Source organism: Gopherus flavomarginatus, chromosome 1 (genome assembly GCF_025201925.1).
Source record: "Gopherus flavomarginatus isolate rGopFla2 chromosome 1, rGopFla2.mat.asm, whole genome shotgun sequence".
In the NCBI taxonomy this organism is placed as follows: Eukaryota; Metazoa; Chordata; order Testudines; family Testudinidae; genus Gopherus; species Gopherus flavomarginatus.
The window spans coordinates 331,672,065-331,698,245 of NC_066617.1; the positions used below are offsets into that span (position 1 = coordinate 331,672,065).

The 26,181-nt window shown below is 44.5% G+C and overlaps 1 protein-coding gene across 4 annotated transcripts in view; it reads left to right on the forward strand.

Moving 5' to 3' along the window:
• The window catches only part of MICU2 (mitochondrial calcium uptake 2), a 266,388-nt gene that overhangs the window by 204,462 nt on the left and 35,745 nt on the right, over positions 1-26,181 (forward strand). For 3 of the 4 annotated variants that reach the window (XM_050937276.1, XM_050937278.1, XM_050937279.1), the window contains one exon: positions 25,535-25,600. The exons of the other annotated variant lie outside the window; for it this stretch is intronic. In XM_050937276.1, coding sequence (XP_050793233.1) covers positions 25,535-25,600 — 66 coding nt within the window. The remainder of the gene's footprint in view (positions 1-25,534; positions 25,601-26,181) is intronic. 4 annotated transcript variants of the gene reach the window in all.

A 26,181-nucleotide genomic window follows, 5' to 3' on the forward strand; every position in this document is an offset into this window, starting at 1 on the left:
AACCTGAACCTTAATAATTGGCAAGCCCACTTGATTGGGAAAATTGCCAAGGATTCATTGGAATGTATTTCAATGACTTTAAACACTGGGATAATGGCACACCAATTGCTAGTATAAATTTCTCACTGTGCTGCCCTTTGTTCATTTCATGCTGTTTCCCAGCTCAATTATGATTGTTAAAAGAGTGTCATGCCTTAATATTGTTTTAGAAAATATTTTAATGCTTTGGAGTACCTTTAAGTTTCCCAGTGCAGTGTGTTCCCATCAACCTCTAATAATTGAGACAATTGCTTAATTTTGGTACATTTGTTTCTCTCTGTTTGTGCCAATTAGGAGGATGCTACTGAACTATTCAGATATAAATTGCACAAAAAAATCATAGAATCATAGGACTGGTAGGGAACTCAAGAGACCATCTAGTCCAGTCCCCTGCACTCGTGACAGGACTAAGTATTATCTAGACCATTTCTGACAGGTGTTTGTCTAACCTGCTCCAGTGGCCAAGTTCCATTCAGTACCATTTGCAAAGTATAGGCCCAATCCTGCAAGGTGCTTGAGTGTTCTCAATTCTCTGCAGGTCCTGTGTGCAAGCTGTTCCAGGTGTGAAAAAGTTATTCTAGCAAACTGTTCACATCATTATTCTGCTGATGAAAAATAAAGCCAAATTACAAAACATCCATTTTCTTTTTACATTTGTCATTCTTACCCATTGGTTCTGATAATCATCCAACAGGATTGTATCAGAGCAATTAAAATACATACTGATCAGTGAAATGTGTCTATTCCAGCTACTGTTTTTTTAAGCTGAACAATACAGAACATTGATAACATACAGATAAGTCCGTTAAAGATGAAAGTCTGTGCTTTTTTTTTTTTTCTGGTCTGGCTGCCTGCAGTGCCAGTGCATTAAAAGGTCACTTTACCACTACTTCTTTTACTGTGTACTGCTGCAGGAAAGCAAGCAAGAAAATTCCTGGTTAAGTATATTGCAAGTCTCTCCATGTTGTATGTGTTAAATCACATATCTGATTTCCATGTTTCAATCAGTTCTGATTGAATTATCCAATATTAACAACTGAAAGTTATCAAAATAGGCAGCAATACAAATCAGTTCAAAAATTAGAATCTTGGCGAGGCAATCATATTAAGTGAATGTCATTGTAGTAAGAAAAATTGTTACTTTGCATGTCATTAGGTTTCATTAGGGCTGTGAATTGATTTAAAAAATGTGATTAATCGCACAATTTAAAAAATTAATCACAATCGTGCATACAATCTCACTGTTAATAATAGAATACCATTTATTTAAATATTTTTTGTTTTCTACATTTTCAAATATTCTGATTTCAGTTACAGCACAGAATACAAAATGTACAGTGCTCACTTTGTATTTATTTTTTATTACAAATATTTGTGCTGCAAAAAAAAATACTATATTTCAGTTCACCTAATACAAGTACTGTAATGCAACCTTTTTATCATGAAAGTTGAACTTAAAAATGTAGAATTATGTACAAAAAATAACTGCATTTAAAAATAAAACAATGTAAAACTTTAGAGCCTACAAGTCTTATCAGTCTTACTTTTTGTTCAGCCAATTGCTCAGCCAGACAACTTTGTTTACATTTACAGGAGATAATACTGCCCGCTTGTTGTTTACAGTGTTACCTGAAAGTGAGAACAGGCATTCGCATGGCAGTGTTGTAGCCAGCGTTGCAAGATATTTACGTGCCAAATCTGCTAAAGATTCATGTGTCCCTTCATCTTCAACCATCATTCCAGAGGACATGCATCCATGCTGATAACAGGTTCTGCTCGATACTGATCCAAAACAGTGCAGACCAGTGCATGTTCACTTCCATCATCTCAGTCAGATGCCACCAGCAGAAGGTTGATTTTCTTTTTTGATGGTTTGGGTGCTGTAGTTTCTGCATCACAGTGTTGCTCTTTTAAGACTGAAAGTATGCTCCACACCTCATCCCCCTCAGATTTTGGAAGGCACTTCAGATTCTTAAACCTTGAGTCGAGTGCTGTAGCTATCTTTAGAAATCTCACATTGGTACCTTCTTTGCATTTTGTCAAATCTGCAATGAAATTGTTCTTAAAACAAACAACATGCTGGGACTGCTATAATATCCAAGACTGCTATAACATGAAATACATGGCAGAATGCAGGTAAAACAGGGCAGGAAACATACTATTCTCCCCCAAGGAGTTCAGTCAAAGTTTAATTAACACATTATTTTTTTAACTAGCATCATCAGCATGGAAGCGTCTCCTCTGGAATGGTGGCCGAAGCATGAAGGGGCATACAAGTGTTTAACATATCTGGCACGTAAATACTTTGCAATGCTATCTACCAAAGTGCCATATTAACGCCTGTTCTTACTTTCAGGTGACGTAAATAAAAAGCCAGCAGCATTATCTCCCGTAAATGTAAACAAACTTGTTTGTCTGAACAATTGGTTGAACAAGAAGTTCATGGACATGTAAGCTCTGAAGTTTTACATTGTTTTGTTTTTGAGTGCAGTTATATAACAAAAAAATCTACATTTATAAGTTGCACTTTCACGATAGAGATTGCACTATGGTACTTGTATGAGGTGAATTGAAAAATACTATTTCTTTTGTTTATAATTTTTGCAAATATTTGTAATAAAAAATAATATAAAGTGAGCACTGTACGCTTGGTATTCTGTGTTGCAATAGAAATCAATATATTTGAAAATGTAGAAAAACATCCAAAAATATTTAATAAATTTCAATTGGTATTCTGTTGTTTAACAATGTGATTAAAACTGCAATTGCGATTAATTTTTTTAATGGTGATTATTTTTTTTGAGTTAATCGCATGAGTTACCTGCAATTAATTGACAGCTCTACTTTTGATATTGTATTAAGGAATTAAAATGGAAGTTCTAAGAGCCCAGAAAATGTAATCTAAACCCATGAAAGTCATTAAATTCAAAATTGTCCTTAAGGATCCTCAGAGGATTGCTTCATCAGGCAAATAGTTACGGAAATTGGATGTTTGTTTTTTTGTCCTCTCTCCCCGCAGAATGGTCTTGTTTTGGGGGGAGGGTAGAACAAACCCCATGTGGGTACAGAGCAGGAAACGGAAAACAATCTCTGCAGTCACAGAGGGAATCTTCTCATGTAGTTAGATATCAAACATTTATGAGAGGTGAATATTTTAAAGTGTTCATTTCTGGGCAGCACTAGTTTGGTAGACTCAAAACTAAGAATTTATCATCAGGCCTTTAGACTTCGCATATCAGCTGTAAATGCACTGATGAAAGAATATCCTGGTCCTCAAACTTTTAGAATGTTAAAAATGAGAACTGTTACATAGACACGATTAGTCTGCCTGAATCAAGTGTCTATATAGCTAACAAATTAACTAACTAAATGTCTGTATAGCTAACAAAAATCTACACGCCCCTGTTGTGTCACAATTAGTTTCAAAAGAAAATAAGTCAACTATTTTTGAGTTTCTTTTGCCTATGTTTCACAACTTTACCTCCTCCTGAGCTTTTTATTCCAGTCTCCTCTCAGTGGTATAATGTGTTTTATTATCTACAGTGTCTCACTGATTGACCCAGCAAGTGTTGGTTTGATACTACTGTCTCTTTTCTTTTCCAGTTATATAGTGACCAAAAGGCTTCTGTGTGTAATGGAAAATAGATTTTCTTTGTTGGAACATTACTTTCAGTCTGTTTCCCAGTAATGTAAATCAGATTTGAGGCAGTCTCTCTGGTAGCATGATCAGAGGAGGAGAGTGTGTGCACTGTCTCCCTCACTGATTGAGTCACAATTACTCCTGGTTCTGAATGTGCTGGAAAGGTCTGCTCCATCATCTGGTAAATGGACCGATGTCTCTTATAGAATCAGAAGCTTAGGGTTGGAAGAGACCTCAGGAGGTCATCTAGTCCAACCCCCTGCTCAAAGCAGGACCAACCCCAACAAAATTATCTCAGCCAGGGCTTTGTCAAGCCAGGTCTTAAAAACCTCTAAGGATGGAGATTCCACCACCTCCTTAGGTAACCCATTCCAGTGCTTCACCACCCTCCTAGTGAAATAGTTTTTTCCTAATATCTAACCTAGACCTCCCCCACCGCAACTTGAGACCATTGCTTCTTGTTCTATCATCTGCCACCACTGAGAACAGCCTACCTCCATTCTCCTTGGAAACCCCCATCACATAGTGAAGGCTGCTATCAAATCCCCCCTCACTCTTCTCTTCTACAGACTAAATAATCCCAGTTCTTCTTCGAGTGCTTGCTCGTATCCATTCCAGTTAGGTGTGTGCACGCCGCATGCACGTTCGTCGGAAGATTTTTACCCTAGCAACACTCGGTGGGCCGGCAGGGCACCCCCTGGAGTGGCGCCGCCATGGTGCCGGATGTATACCCCTGCTGGCCCATCCGCCCCTCAATTCCTTCTTACCACCCGTGTCGGTTGTTGGAACAGTGGAGCGCGGCTTAGCTGATCTCCACCTCCCTAGCTATTCGCTCGTTTCTAATCGTTATTGTGTATATAGTTTTGATAGTCTATATTTCTAGTTAGTTTTCTAGTCTTATTAGGTAGTTATTATATATAGTTGAGGGGGATCGGGGATTAGCCCCTTCCCCTCACCCGGTACCGGGGCCTATGCCCGGTTCACTGGGCTTCAAACCGTGCTCGGCCTGTCATAGGCCGATGCCCACAGGAGACCCTCACGACTCATGTCTCAAGTGCTTGGGTGAATCCCACCTCGCAGACAAGTGCCGCATCTGCAAGGCTTTCAAGCCCCGCGAGTGGTCCATCCGTCCGGACATTCTCCATTCTGTATTCCAGAAGTGGGGCTTTCCCCACATAGACCTCTTTGCCTCCCGAGAGAACAGGAAATGCCAGGTGTTCTGCTCCCTACAAGGTCGCTCCCCAGGCTCCCTCTCAGACGCGTTCCTAATTCTGTGGAAAGGTCACCTATTTTATGCCTTCCCACCATTTCCTCTCGTCCACAGAGTTCTACTCAAGCTCCGCAGGACAGAGCCCAACTAATATTGATCGCTCCAGCATGGCCGAGACAGCACTGGTACACCCAGCTGCTCGAACTCTCTCTGGCAGACCCAATCCCACTGCCACTCTGCCCGGACCTCATAACGCAGGACTTCGGCAGGCTTCACCACCCGGACCTGCGGTCCCTTCATCTAACAGCATGGCTGCTGTCTGGTTGAGCCAATCTGAGTAGCATTGTTCCACCTCAGTGCAACAGGTACTGCTGGGAAGCAGAACGCCTTCCACGAGGACAACATATCTCGCCAAGTGGAAGTGCTTCTCCCACTGGTGCACCCAGCATGACTTTATCCCTGAAGGTGTATCGGTCCCCATTATCTTGGACTATTTATGGTCCCTAAAGGAGCAGGACCTGGCGATCTCTTCTATAAGGGTGCATCTTGCAGCTATTTCCACCTTCCGTCCTGGGGAAACTGGCTTGAGGGGCGCTGCACCTGTCCTTGCCATAGTTTCCAGGTTCCTCAAAGGCTTGGAGCTGCTCTACCCTCAGGTTAAGCGCCCAACCCCTACCTGGGATCTAAACCTTGTCTTAGCTAGGCTCATGGGTCCCCCCTTTGAGCCTTTAGCCACTTGCTCGCTGCTGTACCTGTCCTGGAAGACAGCCTTCCTCGTCACTATCACCTTGGCTAGGCGAGTCTTGGAACTTCGAGCTGTGATTGTGGATCCCCCGTATACGGTATTCCACAAGGACAAGGTACAGCTGCGACCGCACCCGGCATTCCTTCCTAAGGTGGTCTCTGCCTACCACGTTAATCAAGACATCTTTCTACCAGTCTTTTTCCCGAAGCCGCACTCATTGTGTCGGGAACAACAGCTGCATACTCTGGATGCCCGCAAGGCTCTTGCCTTTTATATCGAGAGGACCAAACCCTTCTGACGTTCGCCTCAGCTCTTTGTAGCTGTCGCAGAGCGCATGAAGGGCATGCCAATCTCTTCCCAATGGATTTCATCTTGGGTGACATCCTGTATCCGGACATGCTATGACTTGGCTCACATTCCGACTGGCCATCTCACCACACATTCTACTCAGTCTCAAGCCTCATCTGCCGCTTTCCTGGCCCATGTTCCCATCCAGGAAATATGTCGCGCGGCTACCTGATCTTCCATCCACACCTTTGCATCACACTACGCATTGGTCCAGCAGTCCAGAGATGATGCCGCCTTTGGCTCAGCGGTCTTACATTCCGCAACGTCTTGCTCCGACCCCTCCACCTAGGTAAGGCTTGGGAATCACCTAACTGGAATGGATATGAGCAAGCACTCGAAGAAGAAAAGACTGTTACTCACCTTTGTAACTGTTGTTCTTCGAGATGTGTTGCTCATATCCATTCCAAACCCGCCCTCCTTCCTCTCTGTCGGAGTAGCCGGCAAGAAGGAACTGAGGAGCGGATGGGCCGGCAGGGGTATATATCCGGCACCATAGCAGCGCCACTCCAAGGGGTGCTAGGGTAAAAATCTTCCAATGAACGTGCACGTGGCGCGCACACACCTAATTGGAATGGATATGAGCAACACATCTCGAAGAACAACAGTTACAAAGGTGAGTGACCATCTTTTCCCTCAGCCTCTCCTCATAAGTCATATGCCCCAACCCCCTAATCATTTTTGTTGACCTCTGCTGAACTCTCTCCAATTTGTCCACATCCTTTCTGTAGTGGGGGGCCCAAAACTGGATGCAGTACTTCAAATTTGGCCTCACTCGTGCCGAATAGAGAGGAATAATCACTTCTCTCGATCTGCTGGCAAAGCTCCTACTAATGCAGCCCAATATGCCATTAACCTTCTTGGCAACAAGGGCACACTGTTGACTCGTATCCAGATTCTTGTCCACTGTAATCTCCAGGTCCTTTTCTGCAGAACTGCTGCTAGCCAGTCGGTCCCCAGCCTGTAGCAGTGCATGGGATTCTTCCGTCCGAAGTTCAAGACTCTGCACTTGTCCTTATTGAACCTCATCAGATTTCTTTTGGTCTAATCCTCCAATTTCTCTAGGTCATACTGGACCCTATCCCTACCCTCCAGTGTATCTACCTCTCCCCCTAGCTTAGTGTCATCTGCGAATTTGCTGATGGTGCAATCCATCCCATCCTCCAGATCATTAATGAAGATGTTGAACAAAACTGTCCCTGAGACCGACCCCAGGGGCACTCCACTGGGTCTTCCAACTAGACATCGAGCCACTGATCACTACTCATTGAGCCCGATGATCTAGCCAGCTTTCTATCCACCTTATAGTCCATTCATCCAATCTATATTTCTTTAACTTGCTGGCAAGCATACTGTGGGAGACTCTTATCAAAAGCTTTCCAAAGTCAAGGTATATTACATCCACCGCTTTTCCCATATCCACAGAGCCAGTTATCTTATCATAGAAGGCAATCAGGTTGGTCAGGCATGACTTGCCCTTGGTGGATCCATGTTGACTATTCCTGATCACCTTCCTCTCCTCCAAGTGCATCAAAATGGATTCCTTGAGTACCTGCTCCATCATTTTTCTGGGGGCTGAGGTGAGGCTGAGGTTTGTAGTTCCCCAGATTCTCCTTCTTCCCTTTTTTAAAAATGGGCACTATATTTGCCTTTTTCCAATCATCTGGGACCTCCCCCATCGCCATGAGTTTTCAAAGATAATGGCCAGTGGCTCTGTAATCACATCAGCCAAGTCCATCATCACCTTCAGATGCATTGTATCTGACCCATTGGACTTGTGCATGTCCAGCTTTTCTAAATAGTCCTTAACGTGTTCTTTCACCACTGAGGGCTGCTCACCTCTTCCCCATACTGTGTTGTCCAGTGTAGCAGTCTGGGCGCTGACCTTGTCTGTGAAAACCAAGGCAAAATAGCATTGAATGCATTAGCTTTTTCCACGTCATCTGTCACTAGGTTGTCTCCCCCATTCAGTAAGGGTCGCACACTTTCCCTGACCACCTTCTTGTTGCTAACATACTTGTAGAAACCCTTCTTGTTACCCTTCAGATCCCTTGCTAGCTGCAACTCCAATTGTGCTTTGGCCTTCCTGATTACACCCCTGCATACTCGAGCAATATTTTTATACTCCTCCCTAGTCATCTGTCCAGGTTTTCACCTCTTGTAAGCTTCCTTCTTGTGTTTAAGCTCATGAAGATTTCTCTGTTAAGCCAAGCTGGTCGCCTGCCATACTTGCTGTTCTTTCTGCACATTCGGATGGTTTGTTCTTCTTCGAGTGCTTGCTCATATCAATTCCAATTAGGTGTGCGCGCCCCGTGTGTACGTTCGTTGGAAGATTTTTACCCTAGCAACACTCAGTGGGTCGGCTGGGTCACCCCCTGTAGTGACGCCGCCGTGGTGCTGGATATATACCCCTGCCGACCCAACGGCCCCTCAGTTCCTTCTTACCGCCCGTGTTGGTCGTTGGAACAGTGGAGCGCGGCTTAGCTGATCTCCACTTCCCTAGCCACTCGTAGTTCTCTTACTAATACTCGTGTATATAGTTATAATTTCTATAGTTGTAGTTAGTTTTATTCGTTCTATAATGTAGCTGAGAGGGGTTCTGGGATTAGCCCCTTCCCCGCACATGGTACAGGGGCCCATGCCCAGTTCTCCGGGCTTCAAACCATGGTCGGCCTGCCACAAGCCGATGCCAACGGGAGATCCCCACGACTCCTGTCCTAAGTGCCTCGGGGAATCCCACCTCTCGGATAAGTGCTGGATCTGTAAGGCCTTTAAGCTGAGGATGAAGAAAGAGTGGGACTTTCGTCTCAAACAGCTCCTGATGGAGGCAGCTCTTACTGCTCTGCCCTCGACACCGAGCGCCGGACAGTCCGCATCAGGGAGAAGTGCTTCTTCGGCACCGGATCACACCGGTACTGCTAAGGCCCCTTGGCACCGACCATCACCAGCACAGATGTCTGGTCTGCACCGTTCCCTCTCCCCGTGGGTTAAGAAACATAAGACTCCTGCTGCTTCTATGCCGCCTGCACGACAGTCGGAGCACCTGCCTTAGTCGGACCACCCGGCACCGACACCTGCTGCGGCACTGCCAGCTTCGGCACTGTCAATTTCTGTCCCGCAAAGCCATCGAGTCTGGTGCCTGAAAGCTCCCCGGTGCATGCCGTGGTTGAGCTCACTATTCCCTCCACGCCGGCGACCTTTCCCAAGGCGAGGGAGCTGATTGCGTTGACGGAGTCTGCGCTGCCTCAAGCCCCGGCACCGCTGGTGCAGGTTATACAATCGATTGGCAGGCCTGCCCTGCTGAGACCATCCTCTGTCGGCACCGATCACGATCACGGTCCCACCAGCGTTCTCGGTCCCGTCACCGATCCCGGTCCTGATGCCTCTCGCAGTCCCAGCACCGCTCTCCATCTCGGTACCTGTCGCACTTGCGGCACCGTTCAGCGTCCTGTTCGCCGGCCCGGTATTCCCAGCACTGATCCCCAGCTCCTGGCACCGTTCCCAGCACCGGTCCTCTCGCAGCCGCTCCAGATGTCGAGCTTTGAGATCCCAGTCCGCCTCCCGGCACCGCTCTGGTCACAGGTCCCGGTCTCGTTCCCGGTACCGGTATGGTGCCCGGTACCGCTCTCTGGTGCCGCACAGAGAGATTGTTTAGAGGTGGAGACCCTTCCCAGGGCTTTTCAGCTCCTCCGTGGCCGTCTCAACACACATCTGTGTCATCTCCCGCGGACAGTGCTTCCTGTGCACAGGACCATGACTCAGATGTGCCCAGCTGAGTCTTCCAAGAGACCCAAGCCCAAGAACAAGGACCTCATCAGTGGTCATTCTGGACACCTTGGGCATATCACCAAGCCCAAGGTGCGCCTCCAGTGATATCATGCTCCGTACCGTCGGAACACCGGGTGCCAGAGGTGACTAAGCTAAGCCCTGCTTAGCTGGTACAACTATAACACCTGGGGGGCGGTCGGAAAATTCACGGAGTAAGTTCTCCAAGACTCCCACCAAGAGTTTGCCGCCCTTTTGGAGGAAGGGAAGAAGGTGACAAGAACTTCTCTCCAGGCCTCGCTGGACACAGCCGACACCGCAGCCAGGACTCTGGCTTCAGGAATCGCCATGAGGCGAATATCATGGCTTCAAGTGTCAGGCCTTCCACCTGAATTACAGCACACCATACAGGACTTGCCCTTCGATGGCCAAGGCCTATTTTCTGAAAAGACTAACCCTAGGCTGCAAAGCCTAAAGGACAATAGGGTGATCATGCGCTCGCTCGGGATGCACACACCACTGACTGAGCGCAGATCCTTTCATCCCCAGCCTCACCGCCCTTACCCCCCCGCCTCGGCCACGACAGGACTTCGGCAGAAGTCGCGGCCGAGGCAATCGCAGACGGCAGCCTGGACCCCAAGGGGGTCAGAATCAGGGTCCCTCCAAGCCACCCGCGGGACCCAAACCAAACTTTTGAAGGCATGCCCGAGGACAGCTTACCAGTTGTTTCCCAGGATCCTTTCCCTCCCTTTTACAGCCGCCTCTCCTTTTTCCTCCCTACATGGATCCAACTAACTTCGGATCATTGGGTCCTACGCACGGTAGAATTTGGATACCACCTCCAGTTTATTTGCCCCCCCCTCCTCCTAGCCCCCGTCCTCGTCCCTCTTCAGGAACCCCTCTTACAAGCAATTCCTCTTTCAAGAGGTACGGATGCTCCTTACCATGAGAGCGATAGAGGAGGTACCGAAGGACTCAAGGGGCAAGGGGTTCTATTCCCGCTATTTCCTAATCCCCAAGGCGAAGGGAGGTCTCAGACCTATCCTAGACCTGCGAGGACTCAACAAGTTCATGATAAAGTTGAAGTTCCGCATGGTATCGCTGGAGACCATCATCCCATCCTTGGATCCAGGAGACTGGTATGCCGCCCTCGATATGAAGGATGCGTATTTTCACATTGCCATTTACCCTCTGCACAGACGGTACATCCGGTTTGTGGTCAACCATCAACATTTCCAATTTACAGTCCTTCCGTTTGGTCTCTCTGCAACCCCACGAGTATTCACAAAATGCATGGCTGTAGTCGCCGCCTCCCTCCGTCGTCGTTGGATACACATCTTCCCGTATCTTGACAATTGGCTCATTCGAGGGGCCTCCGAGACCCAAGTCGTCCCTCATGTGGGCATCGTCAAGGACCTATTTAAGCGACTAGGCCTGATGATCAACATAGAGAAATTCACTCTGGTTCCCACACAAAGAATAGACTTCATTGGGGCCATTCTGGACTCCATTCTCGCCAGAGCCTGCTTACCACAGCCTCGGTTTCAGGCATTGGCATCAATTATACAAGGCCTACAAAAATTCCTGACAACTTCGGCTTGCACTTGTCCTGGCCTACTTGGTCACATGGCTGCTTGCACGTTCGTGACCAAACACTCCAGACTACGTCTCCGTCCCCTTCAAACTTGGCTCTCCTCGGTATACCACCCGGTCAGAGACAGTATAGACACGATCCTCATGATCCTTCCGAGCATCCTAGGCTCGCTGGACATGTGGTTGATGCCCTTCCTAGTCTGTGCAGGGATGCCATTCCGTCTACCTCAGCCTTCAATGACCCTGACAACGGATGCGTCATCTCTCGGCTGGGGTGCCCACCTCGAACATCTCTGCACTCAAGGTCTTTGGTCAGCTTAGGAACTGGCCTTGCACATCAGTGTGTGGGTGCAGAGAGCAGTCCGCCTTGCGGGCCAGGAGTTTCAAGGGCATTTACAAGGCCATTGTGTGTCAGTGTTCACAGACAGCACAACGGCCATGTTTTACATAAACAAGCAGGGATGAGCACGTTCCTCTCCACTTTGTCAGGAAGCTATTCATTTCTGGGACTTCTGCATAGCCCACTCGATAGACCTGGTAGCATCTTTTCTCCCAGGGATTCGGAACACTCTGGCGGATCAACTCAGCAGATCTTTCCTGTCTCACAAGTGGTCGATTCGTCCGGATGTTATCCATTCTGTTTTCCGGAAGTGGGGCTTTCCCTGCATAGACCTCTTCCCCTCCCACGAGAACAGGAAATGCCAGATGTTCTGCTCCTTCCAAGGTCTCTCCCAGGGTTCAATCTCAAACGCTTTTCTGATACCGTGGACGAGCCATCTGCTTTACACCTTCCCACTGGTTCACAGGGTCCTGCTCAAGCTCCGCAGAGGCAGAGCCCACCTCATCATGATCGCGCCAGCCTGGCCGAGGCAACACTGGTACACTATGTTGCTCGACCTGTCGATAACCAACCCAATCCCTCTACCTCTTTGCCAGGAACTCATAAGTCAGGACCACGGCAGACTTCGCCACCCAGACCTGCAGTCTCTTCACCTCACAGCATGGTTACTGCGTGGTTAAGCCAGTCCAAGTTACATTGCTCTGCCTCAGTGCAACAAGTGCTCCTGGGTTGTAGGAAACCTTCCACTAGGTTAACATATCTGGCCAAGTGGAAGCGCTTCTCCTGCTGGTGCAACCATCGTAATGTTATTCCCACTGAGGTACCAGTCCCTACCATCTTGGACTACCTCTGGTCTCTCAAACAGCATGGCCTAGCGGTATCTTCATTGAAGGTGCACTTGGCGGCCATCTCTACCTTCCAGCCAGGTGAGAGCGGCCGCTCGGTGTTCTCTCACCCCATGGTTTCGAGGTTCCTCAACGGCTTGGCGCGATTATACCCACAAGTACGCCACCCCGCCCCAACTTGGGACCTCAACCTAGTTCTAGCCAAATTTATGACTGCTCCCTTCGAGCCGCTAGCAACCTGCTCACTGCTGTACCTGTCCTGGAAGACAGCCTTCCTCGTAGCCATTACATCGGCAAGACGAGTTTCAGAGCTTCGGGCTCTCATGGTGGACCCCCTGTATACAGTGTTTCATAAGGACAAGGTACAGTTGCGACCACATCCGGCCTTCCTAAAGTGGTATCAGCCTTTCATATCAACCAGGATATCTTCCTTCCAGTCTTCTTCCCGAAGCCGCACTCCCTAGACGTCCGTAGGGCGCTCACATTTTATATCGAGCGAACAAAGCCCTTTCGTAAAACACCCCAGTTCTTTGTCCCGGTTGCAGACTGAATGAAGGGCCTACCTGTCTCCTCCCAGAAAATTTCATCTTGGATGATATCGTGCATCCGCACCTGCTATGACTTGGCTCATGTTCTGATGAGTCACCTTACCGCTCATTCTACCAGGGCTCAGGCTTCATCTACCGCTTTCCTGGCTCATGTACCCATCCAGGAGATATGTCATGCAGCTACCTGGTCCTTGGTCCACACCTTTGCATCACATTACGCATTGGTTCAACAGTCCAGAGATGATGCGGCATTTGGATCAGCAGTTCTACATTCTGCGACATCTCACTCCAACCCTACTGCCTGGGTAAGGCTTGGGAGTCACCTAATTGGAATCGATATGAGCAAGCACTCGAAGAAGAAAAGACGGTTACTCACCTTTGTAACTGTTGTTCTTTGAGATGTGTTGCTCATATCCATTCCAAACCCGCCCTCCTTCCTCTCTGTCGGAGTAGCTGGCAAGAAGGAACTGAGGGCCGTTGGGTCAGCAGGGGTATATATCTGGTGCCACTCTACGGGGCGATCCAGCTGACCCACCGAGTGTTGCTAGGGTAAAAATCTTCCGATGAACGTGCATGCAGTGCGCGCATACCTAATTGGAATGGATATGAGCAACACATCTCGAAGAACAACAGTTACAAAGGTGAGTAACTGTCTTTTCCTGCGCCCTCAATAAAACTTCTTTAAAATACAGCCAGCTATTCTGGACTCCTTTTCCCCATCATATTAGCCTCCCAGCGAATCCTGCCCACCAGTTCCCTGAGGGAGTCCAAGACTGCTTTTCCGAAGTCCAGGGTCCATATTCTGCAGCTCTCCTTTCTTTCTTTTGTCAGGATCCTGAACTTGACCGTGAAACTTCTACTTCCCCTACCAATTCTTCCCTGTTTGTGAGCAGCAGGACAAGAGGTGCACGGCCCCTAGTTGGTTCCTCCAGCACTTGCACCATGAAGTTCCCAACACTCTCCAAAAACTTCCTGGATTCTCTGTGCACTGCTGTATTGCTCTCCCCAAAGATGTCTGGTGGAAGCCTATAAGCAATCTCTAGGCCCACTAATCCTCAAATATGGAGTGGTGCAGTCTGTGTTCAGAACAAATAATATGAATTATCTTGCAAGTTACAACCTTCATTTTGTGGGGAAGGTCAGTAAGAAGATAGTATCAAGCCAACTCCTGCAGCATCTGAATCCTTCTCATTTTTTCAAGCCCAATCTATTTGGCTTCAGATCTAGATATGATATGGAAAGTGCCTTGATTGTTTGTAATCTTCTTAGAGTAGTGGAGAGAAGTTGTACAACCATGAAAACACGATTAATTCTATCAGCACTTTCAATACCCTTAATTATGAGATGCCTTTGACTCCCCTATGGAACGGGGCAGTAACAGCCAGAGTTGTTTTAAGGTGACTTTTTAGGGCTTGTCTACACTTGAAAGTTAATTTGCATTTATGTGGTGTGTGAATTTAAAGCACAATAACTATCCCTAAATAATTCCATGTGTGGACACTCTCATTCTAGAATAAGAGTGTCCACACATGGATCTATTCCGGAATATATCTATGTGTAGACAACCCCTTATTCCTACCACAAAGATGCCAATTGTTGTTCTTCCCCTAAAGCTCCGATAATTAAGTCCAAAACTAGTCTAGCTGGTGGAATCTTCTCACCCTTCTGTTCACTCTGTATGTGAAGCTATTAGAAGACATTTAGAGGTGCTTCTTAGCTGTGTTTCATTGTTTCATTTTTAATCAACCCTAGACAGAGCTGATTCCTTGCTCTCCTACTGTCTAGTAGAGATAATGACCTGGTTGAAAGGCAGCTGGCATTGGTTCTAACCAGATAAGACAGAGGCAGTGCTTATACGTGGGGAAAAAATTTTAAGGAACTGGGAAGAACTGCAGCTGCACTCTGAAATGAAAGTATTTGCCTGCCAATTTTCAAGGTCATTTTACAATTTCTGTGTCTTATGGGATTCCCCTTTGTTCCTAGATTATGTAGTAGTGGCATAGCGCTGGGAGAGAGCTCTCCAAGCACTATAAAAAAACCCACCTCCCCGAGGGGAATAGCTACCAGCGCTGGGAGCACAACTACTGTCTACACTGGCAGTTTATAGCGCTGAAACTTGCAGTGCTTGGGGCTGGAGGAGGTGGGGTTCACACCCTTGAGCGAGAAATTTGCAGCACTGTGAAGGTGCCAGTGTAGACAAGCCCTTAGAAGCTTCAGCTACTGCAGAATACAGTTGCCAGCTTTGTAGTATCCATTTCTTCCTCTCTTCCTTTTTCCCTCCACGGCAATACCTGCATTCAGCAAGAATACTTCAACTGTCAATCTTCAGGGTGAAATTTGCAGGCACAAGTGGTGAGGCATTCTCAGTGATGGGATCTTGCCTCTGAAAGTTCCTCAGAGTCCAAATCTGACCACTTTTAGGCCTTTACTTCACTAAGGAAAAAAAAAGTATATTTTGAACACGTTAACATCTTTGTGTAGACAAGCTGTAGTTATAACACGTTAGCTGATCAGGATAAACACTGGGCTCACTGTAGGGTTTACCCTGAGAAGCCATAACATGCAACAACTACAACTGGTTTGTCTGCACTGAGACTGAAACCCTGGCGCAAGTGAAGGCAATGGCAAAACTCCTATTGAATTAAATGAGGTCAAAATTTTACCATAGGATTTTAACACATTAACTATGTATTGAAAAGCATCTGTATCCTAGTGTGTACATGTCGTCTGTGTGTGATGGACACACCCTGAGCATAGTAGAATTTTTTCTGTAGGTGCTATAATGGTTTTGAGCGCTTTCTGGTTGATAATCTTTCAGTTTTGGTCTTTTTCAAGGAAATTGTTTGATTGCTGTAGGAGGACATGGAGCATATGCTCTTTAATTTGGGATAAATGTTCTGTTTTCTTGACGCAAATAATGGAAAGTGATGAAAGACTTATAGAAGCATGTAATAACTCATTTTATCTCATATCAATTAATGACAGATTCTCTAATGAAGCATTCAGTTTTGGTACACATTCACAAAACACATATAGTTCACACATTAAGCAATGTTAAACAATAATGTGTTGACCTTTTCAGAGAAATCTTTGGGGCTGCACAATGATAACAAAGGGCAGCAATTGATATCTGGGTTCAAATCGTGATTAAGGTACCAATGAAAGTGTTTATGATCTCAACTTAATCCTTAAAACAACTAGCATTTTATGGCAGCCAGAGGAATGACAGTTCCAGAAATCCATATATAAAAATATAAGGGGAAGGTATAGGGCTGTTTCAATACAGGGAAGATAATCAGAAGAGGATTTCAGAATGATCAAAATCAGTTATTTTTGTCCAGTTCTCAACACAATGGATGATGGTGACATTGGAAAACGTGCTGGAGACAAGAAGAGGTAATATTAGAAAGGCAATAACTAACTAGAACAAAATTTAGCGAGAGCAAAAAAGAAAAGGGTGGAAAGAGGAAGATAAGAACATAAGAATGGCCGTACTGGGTCAGACCAAAGGTCCTTTCAGCCCTGTATCCTCTCTTCCGACAGTGGCCAATGCCAACAAGTAAAAGAATTTGTCCACAGATTTCTCAGGTGCTTTATACGTATGCTAAGGACACAACTGCTTTTTCTGAGAGTAAGTGAACTTCATGCCATCCAAGCCCTGCTCCTAATATAGAATTATTTTCTTCCTCATGGGCATTTCTGTGATGCTCATGACTACACTACTTGAGTGCTTCCCAAACACTGATGAATTGATCTTCACAGCACTCCTGTTGGATAGGGAGATTTTGTCCCCATTTTACTGATGGGAACTGAGACATAGAGAGAGCAAGGCCAAAACTGTCCACTGGTTTGGGGTGCCCAAGTTCAGATGCCCAAGGCCTGATTTTTCAGAGTATTTAGCATTTTATGAATTTCATATGTTCAAGGCACAGCTCCTTTTGGTGTCAGTTGCAGTTATGAGTTCTCAGCATTTCTGCAAATCTGGCCCCAGGTATCTCAATTTGGGCACACACAAAATCCAAAGCACAGTGGCCACCAGTGAAAATTGAGATTTGAGACTTACCCAGCATCACATTGGAACTCTGGAACAGATGCAGGGGTAAAATACAATTCTCAACTGCCTTAGTCAAATGACCATCCTTCCTCTTTGTGAAATCCCGTCTCATTCACTACACATCTTCCATACCACCTGAGCCAGCTACACAGTGTCCAGCTGGCCTGCCTCCATAGTGCAACGCAGAAACTTCGGTACACACTCGTGCTTCACATAATTTGCTTCTTTGCCCTCATGTCCCTTGCTGACACCTGTTGTCACCTAAGGAGGGCAAGGACCACTAGCGGGCCAGCCTGCACTACACTCTGGTCAGATGGCCTGCTAGGGATATCATCTGTTGGCTTCATGGAGCTGTGAGCATGAGTGTGTACCTAGCCCAGTTCATGAACTTTCCTGGCACCTGCCCCTTTTGTGGCAACAGGAAGACCCTGGTGTTCATCTGCATAGGGTGCATCAGTTTGCAGCCCTGACTTACCCTCCTACCGAGGTTCTGGCTGCACTTTTCCCTACACCTCCAAATACTCTCACATCCCATCTAGAGTCCCACAAAGTTGCAAGACATTCTCGCCAACATCCTCCTGGCACTGGCCAAGACTACCATACATCACTCCAGAAGGAGGAAGTTAGATGAAAGGGCGGTGATCTGTGCCTGTGGGGCCTATTTTTGTGCCCTTATCTGGTCACACCTCCGGGCAAAATTCCTCTGGGCAATGTCCACTGACTCCTTAGACAGCTTTGAGGAGCAGTGGGGTCTGGGGTTCTCTACTCAGTGACCCCTTTGAATCCCTCATTATTAACCTTTGACCTCAACTCCTGATCCTGTTTTCTGTTCCATTGTCCCCAGAAATCACTAGTAGCCTGGGCTCAGTTGTTCTGCCCTCTTAGCTGAGGGGTCGGGCCGTTAGCTTTGGGCAGGGCTAGTCCAACCTGTCTTGGTACTACTAGTAGATACACATCTTCCAACTTCTGCAACAAATCAGACAGTGTCCCACAGACAATAGTCTCATTTGTTACCCAGCCCTGATTCATTCCATGAGCTCCATCCACCCTGTGCTCTGAATGAAAGGTCCTCTGGAGGAAAAAAAAAATGTATATGATCATGTAATTAAAGATTGTATCATAATGCATAGTGAATTAAAGTTGATTAATTCTTGCATTACTGAACTTTTGAGTGCTTGTCTTTTCAATCTTAATGTTCTTTTGACTTAGTACAGGGTATATAATTTCCTGTATTAAAAAAATAAAACTGGAGAAAAATCCATCGCATGGAACCATATTGACGTCTACATGTGTCATCCACACTGTTGGAATCTTCAGATCTGCAGCACAGATCTCTACATTTGAACTAACAGAATAACTGATAGCTGTAATAGGCTGTCATCCTCTGTGTAGATCAGCCACTAAATGTGATAAGATGCATACTTTGCCTGTAATTTTGTAACTGTTTCCTTATAGCAGAGGAATCATGAGTTCAATTCCATGTTTCGGAGGAGAGTGTTTTCTTGTGGCTACAGACCCTTCTTACACTGTCCACCCAGTGGTGCCCTCTTCTGTCCATCCCCTGATCTGTTCCTGTGCCCCACCTTGCCACAATTTAATGTGTCCTTCTCCCAACCTGCTCCTCTCCCCTCTCTGCTTCTCACACCTCTGCACTTGTTAGGCTGCTTTCTCTTTCTCCATTTCACCCCATGGGCCACAGGGGATTATTCAGCGCATAAGAGAGACAGCCTCCTAGCTCTCAGCTTCCATGGCCAACATCACAGCAACTTCTGACTGCCAGAAGGAGCAATTGCAGAGAAAGTCCTGGTCATCCCTGCGGCTCTGGGCTGGAGCATGCTTAGTGCAAGTAAAATGTTCATAGAATTTAGCTGTCCGCCTCTAACAAACCCCTACTGATGTGCAAACTGTGATTTTTCAGAGGCTTATCACTCAGCCAAATTTCAGTGCATATTTGTAAGGACAGCAAAATACACTTCTCTAATCCCAAGGCTTCCCCCTGTCAAATTTCAAGTCCTTGCTCTAGAGCACTAGAGCTTCTCAATGAAATGATTGTAAGAAGTTTTTTTAGCATCATGATAAAAAAAACCAAACATTTTTCCAATGGTTGAACTGTTTCAGATTAAAGTTTCACACACACAAAAAATTATCCTAAAGCAGACAGCAAACAGAAGATTTCAGTCTGAATATTTACACTTCGGCAAAGTTCTAAAAAATCTGAAGATAGGGTCTAATAATGAAAAACGTTAGCTAAGGTAAACTAGAGGCATTGCTCCTTGGCCTGCCAGTAATAAAAACTCATTGGATTTAGTCAACTACTCCAAAGATAACAAATTAGTGTAATAACTGTTTAGTATTTCTCATTTCCTACACTGCACAGATGTGGTCACACCTACAACCTCTGTATGATTTAGACTTTATTAAGATAGTGAGCGAAGTGAATTGTTGATGTCAGCTAGGAACTATAGTGAGAAGTTGTGACCCTGAATCCCTTTATGCAAACAGGCAAAGGAAGCACCCAACACACTGTTGTCAGAACATTTAGCCAAACAGTGTCTTGTAAGTTATCATATAAAAACTGTTGACCTGCTGATTGATTGTGTATATATTGATGTGTGTTTGGTTAGCATGTAAAGAATTATGTATGTGTGCTGGAAATATGTTCCTAAAGTATGTTCAGACCCAGCAATCTGAGCAGACAGGGCTAATAATCTGATTGCCTGTGTCTCCAAGGTAAACTGAGCCAGGTGAGGCCACAGACAATAGAAGTACATTTTCATCTAGGGTAAATGAAGTGATTAAGCCAAGTGAAAAAGCAAATTTGCTAGAGCATGAGGAAGACATTTTGGCATCTACACTACAGCAGGGGAGAGGAACTTTTGTGTTTAGTTTTCAAAGAATACATTTCAAAGGTCTTCTGGACTATAAAAGGGAGGACAGAGGACCTCTCAGTTATCCATCGCTTAGGGAACAAAGGGGACAGCACCCTCTGATTCCATGAATATTGGATCCTCTGTCCTGGGGGGCTGGATATGCTAGTAACTTGATGTAGGTAAGAAAACTGCTTAGGCAAAGATTGTAACTTGCTAGTTTTAGTCACTAGAAAGCACGTTGTGTTATGTTTTATTTTTAACCATACCTGTATCTTTTTTTCTTGCTTAGTATCACTTAAATCTCTGTTCTTTATTAATAAACTTATTCTTAGTTTTACTATGACCATCTCAGGCCTGGTCTACACTACGCATTTAAACTGAATTTAGCAGCTTTAAACCAATTTAACTCCGCACCCATCCACACAACGAGAGCCTTTATATCAATATAAAGGGCTCTTTAAACCGATTTCTGTACTCCTCCCCAACGAGGGGAGTAGCACTGAGATCGGTATTGCCATGTCGGATTAGGGTTAGTGTGGCCGCAAATCGACAGTATTGGCCTCCGGGCGGTATCCCACAGTGCACCATTGTGACCGCTCTGGAAAGCAATCTGAACTCGGATGCACTGGCCAGGTAGACAGGAAAAGCCCCACGAACTTTTGAATTTCATTTCCTGTTTGTCCAGCGTGGAGCTCTGATCAGCACGGGTGGCAATGCAGTCCCAAATCCAAGAAGAGCTCCAGCATGGACCATACGGGAGATACTGGATCTGATCACTGTGTGGGGAGACAAATCTGTTCTATCAGAGCTCCAATACAGAAGACGAAATGACAAAGCATTTGAAAAAATCTCCAGGTTATGATAGACAGAGGCCACAGCACAGTGCTGTGTGACAAGCGTAACGGAAAGCCAAAGAATCAGATGGACGCTCATGGAGGGAGGGAGGGTATATTGCGGACTCCAGCTATCCCACAGTCCCCGCAGTCTCCGAAAAGCATTTGCATTCTTGGCTGAGCTCCCAATGCCTGAAAAGTCAAAAACATTTTCTCGGGTGTTTCAGGATATATGTAGTCAATTTACACCCTTCCCCCTCCCCGAAAGAAAAGGGGAAAAAAATGTTTCTTGCCTTTTTTCAATGTCACCCTATGTCTACTGCATGCTGCTGGTAGACGGGGTGCTGCAGTGCTGAACACCAGCATCCCCTTCCCGGTGGCAGACGGTACAATATGACTGCTATCCATCGTCGTCATCAGCCCATGAGTGCTCCTGGCTGGCCTCAGTGAGGTCGGCCGGGGGCGCCTGGGTAAAAATGGGAATGATTCCTACTCAAAGGCAAATGAATGCAGCTGCGTAGCACTGCTGTACCGCGTCAGTCAGCAGCATCCAGTACACATACGGTGACAGTGACAAAAGGCAAAACGGGCTCCAAGGTTGCCATGCTATGGCATCTGCCAGGGCAATCCAGGGAAAAAGGGCGCGAAATGATTGTCTGCCGTTGCTTTTACGGAGGAAGGATTGAGTTGACGATATTTACCCAGAATCACCCGCGACACTGTTTTTGCATTGGGATCTCAACCCAGAATTCCAATGGGCGGGGGAGACTGTGGGAACTATGGGATAGCTACAAGATAGCTACCCACAGTGCAATGCTCCGGAAATCGACGCTAGCCTCGGTACATGGACGCACACCGCCAAATTAATGTGCTTAGTGTGGCCACGTGCACTCGACTTTATACAATCTGTTTTACAAAACCGGTTTATGTAAAATCAGAATAATCCCGTAGTGTAGACATACCCTTAGTGCTGTTATATTGAAGTATAGAGTGAGTCCTCAATTAACCTAACAGGCTGGCATGTGTACTGTCTCTTTGGAGGCAATGAACTTAATGATTTCTGGGAGGATTCAATGAGAGGGACTGGACATTTCAGAGGGACACCTCTGGTGACCTTGGAACTGGGATTCACTGATTATTACCTCCTTGGCAAAATTAAAGCTGGCAGAGTCCCGAGGAGCTTCTTGGTGAAGCAGACAGACTAGTGTGGCAAAGAGTGGACACACAATCTAATCTTCCTAAGGCAGTGGCTGTTAAGGTATGATTCCCCACTCTGAACCTTAGCATCCAAAAGATGAGGTACCTGCATGAACCCCTCTAAGTTTAATTACTCACTTAGAAATGATAGAGCTGCCACCACCCAAAAATATAGTGTTTTGGGGGCATTTTCTGGCCCCCAACCCTTCCCTGGGGCCCCCCAGACCCAAACCCCTTGGATCTCAAAACAAAGGGAAATAAACTATTCCCCTCCTTTCTTCCTCCCAGATTCTCCCCTCCCTGGGTTACACTGGGAGATCACTATGATTCAAACTCCTTGAATCTTAAAACAGAGAGGAAATTCACCTTCCCCCGCCCCCCCCCGTTCTCTCCCCCTCCCAGACTCTCCTTGAGAGAGAGACTGATCCTAACACAGAGAGAAATCAGGCTTTTCCTCCCCCCCTTCTCTTCTTTCTTCCACCAATTCCCTGGTGAGTGCAGACCCCCACCCCTTGGGTCTTACACAAGAAATAAAAAAAAAATCCATCAGGTTCTTAAAAAGAAAAGCTTTTAATAAAAGAAAGAAAAAAAAAAAGTAAAAATTGTCTCTGTAAAATCAAGATGGAAAATGTTACAGGGTCTTTCAGCTTATAGACACTAGAGAGAATCCTCTCCCCAGCACAAATACAAGTTGCATCAAACAGAGATACAATCCTTCCAGCAAAATACACATTTGCAAATAAAGAAAACAATCAAAAGACTAACCGCCTTTCTAACTGGTACTTACTAAATTGAACAGAAGAGACTGTTTCAGAAAATTGGAGAGTTTGTATACATGTTTGGTCCCTCTCAGGACCCAGAGAGAACAACGAAAAACCCAGAAAGCACAAACAAAGGCTTCCCTCCGCCAAGATTTGAAAGTATCTTATCTCCTGATTGGTCCTCTGGTCAGGTGTTCCAGGTTTACTGAGCTAGTTAACCCTTTACAGGTAAAAGAGACATGAACCCTTAACCATCTGTTTATGACAGTGGCTTATGGTTCTGGGCTGCCCTGAGTGGAGCACCAAACGAGTGCACATCACAAAATAACTAGAAGCCAAAAATTAACTGAACATGGACAATGAACTACTCTCTCATTCCTGGAAGAGTGTCATACAATACCTGTTCCACAAGCACTAACTTCAGTGAATATTCTAAAAATGAAAAATTGTTTCATTTGTTTTTGTTTTCAAAAATGAAGAAGTCTATTCTACTAAAGCAAGTCTTTTTCTGAGAATATTGCTTCTTAATAATATATTTCTTTGGTAGAGAAGCATCAGTTATGCATAATATGCGTCATCCTCTTTGACTTGTTTTATTTAAAAGATGATGGCCATTAGTGTACTACTGTGATGAACTAATATAAATATTAAACACAGATAAATGTTACAATGTGATGAGAAAATCTCTTACTTAAGGGCACAGTTTTCTCTCTTCCACTAGAAATTACCTCCTCCTCCCACCCCCCTTGTCCTGGAAAAACCTCTTCAAACTTCTGAAAAGACCAATTACCGTAATTTTTTTCCTAGAAAGTGGATAATGAACTTCGCAGTTATTTATGTTTTAGAAAACAACAAACAAATCTTATAGATAGCTTTCTTTTCAAAATTACACTTTAAGCCCAGACATGTGAGTGAGTGCTCTCAGCAGATTTTATATTTAAAAAAAAATTCTCATAAGCATTGAAACCAATGAAAAATCACATTTCTTTGGTTTATGGAAGAATAAAAGTTTTGCTGCTTTATCTCTTATGTTTTCATATAAACAAAAAGTAGAAATTCTTCAGATAAGAAAGTAAAGGGGAGTTTTCAAACAAATTGGCTTAATTTTTCCACTTGTGAGCAATCATGAATTTGTCCAAAGCAGAATTTGCTATTTGCTATGAAAATTTGGTTCATTACCAGAAGAACTTCGTGCTCCTACAAAGGCAGTGCTTTTACCATAGGCATCAAATGTACTGCAAGAACCAGAAATAGGACATCAGCCAAGGATAAAGGCCTCATTGTGCTAAAGATTGTATAAGCATGCTGTAAAAAAGCTAGTCCCTGCCTCAGAGAACTCAGAATCTAGGTTATGACAAGACACAACAGGTAGATTAGACAAACAGAATGAAAGGGGCTGGAGAAGAATGGTAACAACAGTGTGAGCAATAAACAGTGTTCTTGGCTCACCATCTGCAGAGCCATGTCCGCCAGTATTGCTTTTTAGGCATCATGGCAAAAATGAACTAAGGAGGGATTTGAAAATAGAGTAATGGCTTTATGGATTTTGTTAGGAAGCTTTTCCCATTAATAAGAGACAGCATGAGAAATGGCTCAGAGATGTTTCAGAGAGAAAACAGACTAGAAGATGGCAATATAAATATTGGTTTTTAAAACATCTTCCCCAAGTGACTTGAAATCCACAGTGATCTGTTCTTGTCTATGCCTGTATCCCAAATGTAATGACAAGTTCCTTGTTCTTTTATTTTTGCTATCCACTTGAGGACTAGTACAAATGTCTATGAAAGGTAGGTGAACTTTGCTATGTACTATGTTAACTCACTTGATTTTGTGAGTATGTTGACTTCTCAAGCTGTTTGTGAACAGCTATAAAATATATCCATTAAGAAAGCTTGCTGCTGAGTGTGTTTCTGAATGATACATACATATTTATAGTAAAGTGCAGATTAATAGCTGTATTTTTCCTGATACAATTATTTTAGGTATTTTATGCTGTTTGAAAATGAGACTGACTTAGGCTCTGTGCGACTTTTGAAAATGAAACTTAGGTGCTTTTTGAAAATTCTATTCATTGACTCATTCAAGAATTTTATTTTTTTTTAAAAGTCCAGGCCACATTTTGATTTCAAAAAGAAAAAGTAGTTTCTCTGACTAGCTAGTTAAATTGCTTTGAATTTGAAATTAGTTGTTCTTGTTAACCATATGGTACCTTATTTAAACAGACAAGTTTTTTGTTGTCTAGAGGGAGGGTTTTACACTATTTGAGAACTATTCCAAAGCATTGGTAAAGTAGTTGAGGTGGGGAAACATAACCGTATTTTCCACTTTCATATTCTTATCTTCTTATGATCCTGGATGTAACATCCCTGAATCTTGAGATTTTTCAGGGGTGGATGGTACAAAAAGATACTCCCAATAAAAGAGAACCTCTGTCAGTAAGACTAGAATGACAAGTAAGAAGACAGCTCATTACCCAGTGTTTTGCTTGAACTTATTAAGCAAGAGAACTGTGATGGATTGGACCTCTGTAGAAAAGAGGGAGGAAGGGTAAACATTTGGGCAAAATATCTTTTAAATATGTAAAGTATTTTTTAATAAACAAAGTAATTTGATGGTCAGAAAATAGAGCAATAGAAAAATATGAGATTAATTAAAAGGTGAGGTTAATAAAAAATATTCCTAAAATTCAAATACAAGAATCTTAAACCAATCAAAATGTTTACAGATTCTCTGTTTCTGTTATGTTTAGCTTCAGAAAATCATTGGGAAGCAGGATGACTTGAGAAAAGCTTCTGGACATGAAATAGTATCACAGGTATGCTGATAGACAGTAAGTTAATCATTTTTCTTAAGCAGGTTTCTATAGAACTTGCACTAAACTCTGTATGTTAGTGTTTTTTGCAGCGCTTATAGATTAATTCATCCATTTCAATTCTGGTACTTCTAATTAAATGAAAGTACATGATCTGTCCCCTCTGCTATTTAATTTTGGTAAGAGAAGTATTATAAATGTTTTTCAGTTTTACTTCTGAGTTTCCTAATAAAACTTATTGAAGTAATGTACTTCACTACTATGTAGCCACTCTATTATTTAGAGTTCATAAACTTTTATTTAAAAGCAACGTTTTTATAATTTATGAAAAACCATTGTTAGCTTATTCCTTCACTCTCTCACTTCCCTGGTCCTTCTCATATGAACAGAGAGCAACAATACCCGAAGCCTGAAGGTGCAGACAATTTGATGTTTATTGGAGTGAACTTCCAGCAAGCTTAAATACAAGTTTCTTTTTTCTTATTTTCTAATCCCAACTTACTTCCTATTTGCCCCTAATTTATATAGTAATATTTTTAGCTATACCTTAACCAGTCATTCTACTAAAATTTACCTAACCAATC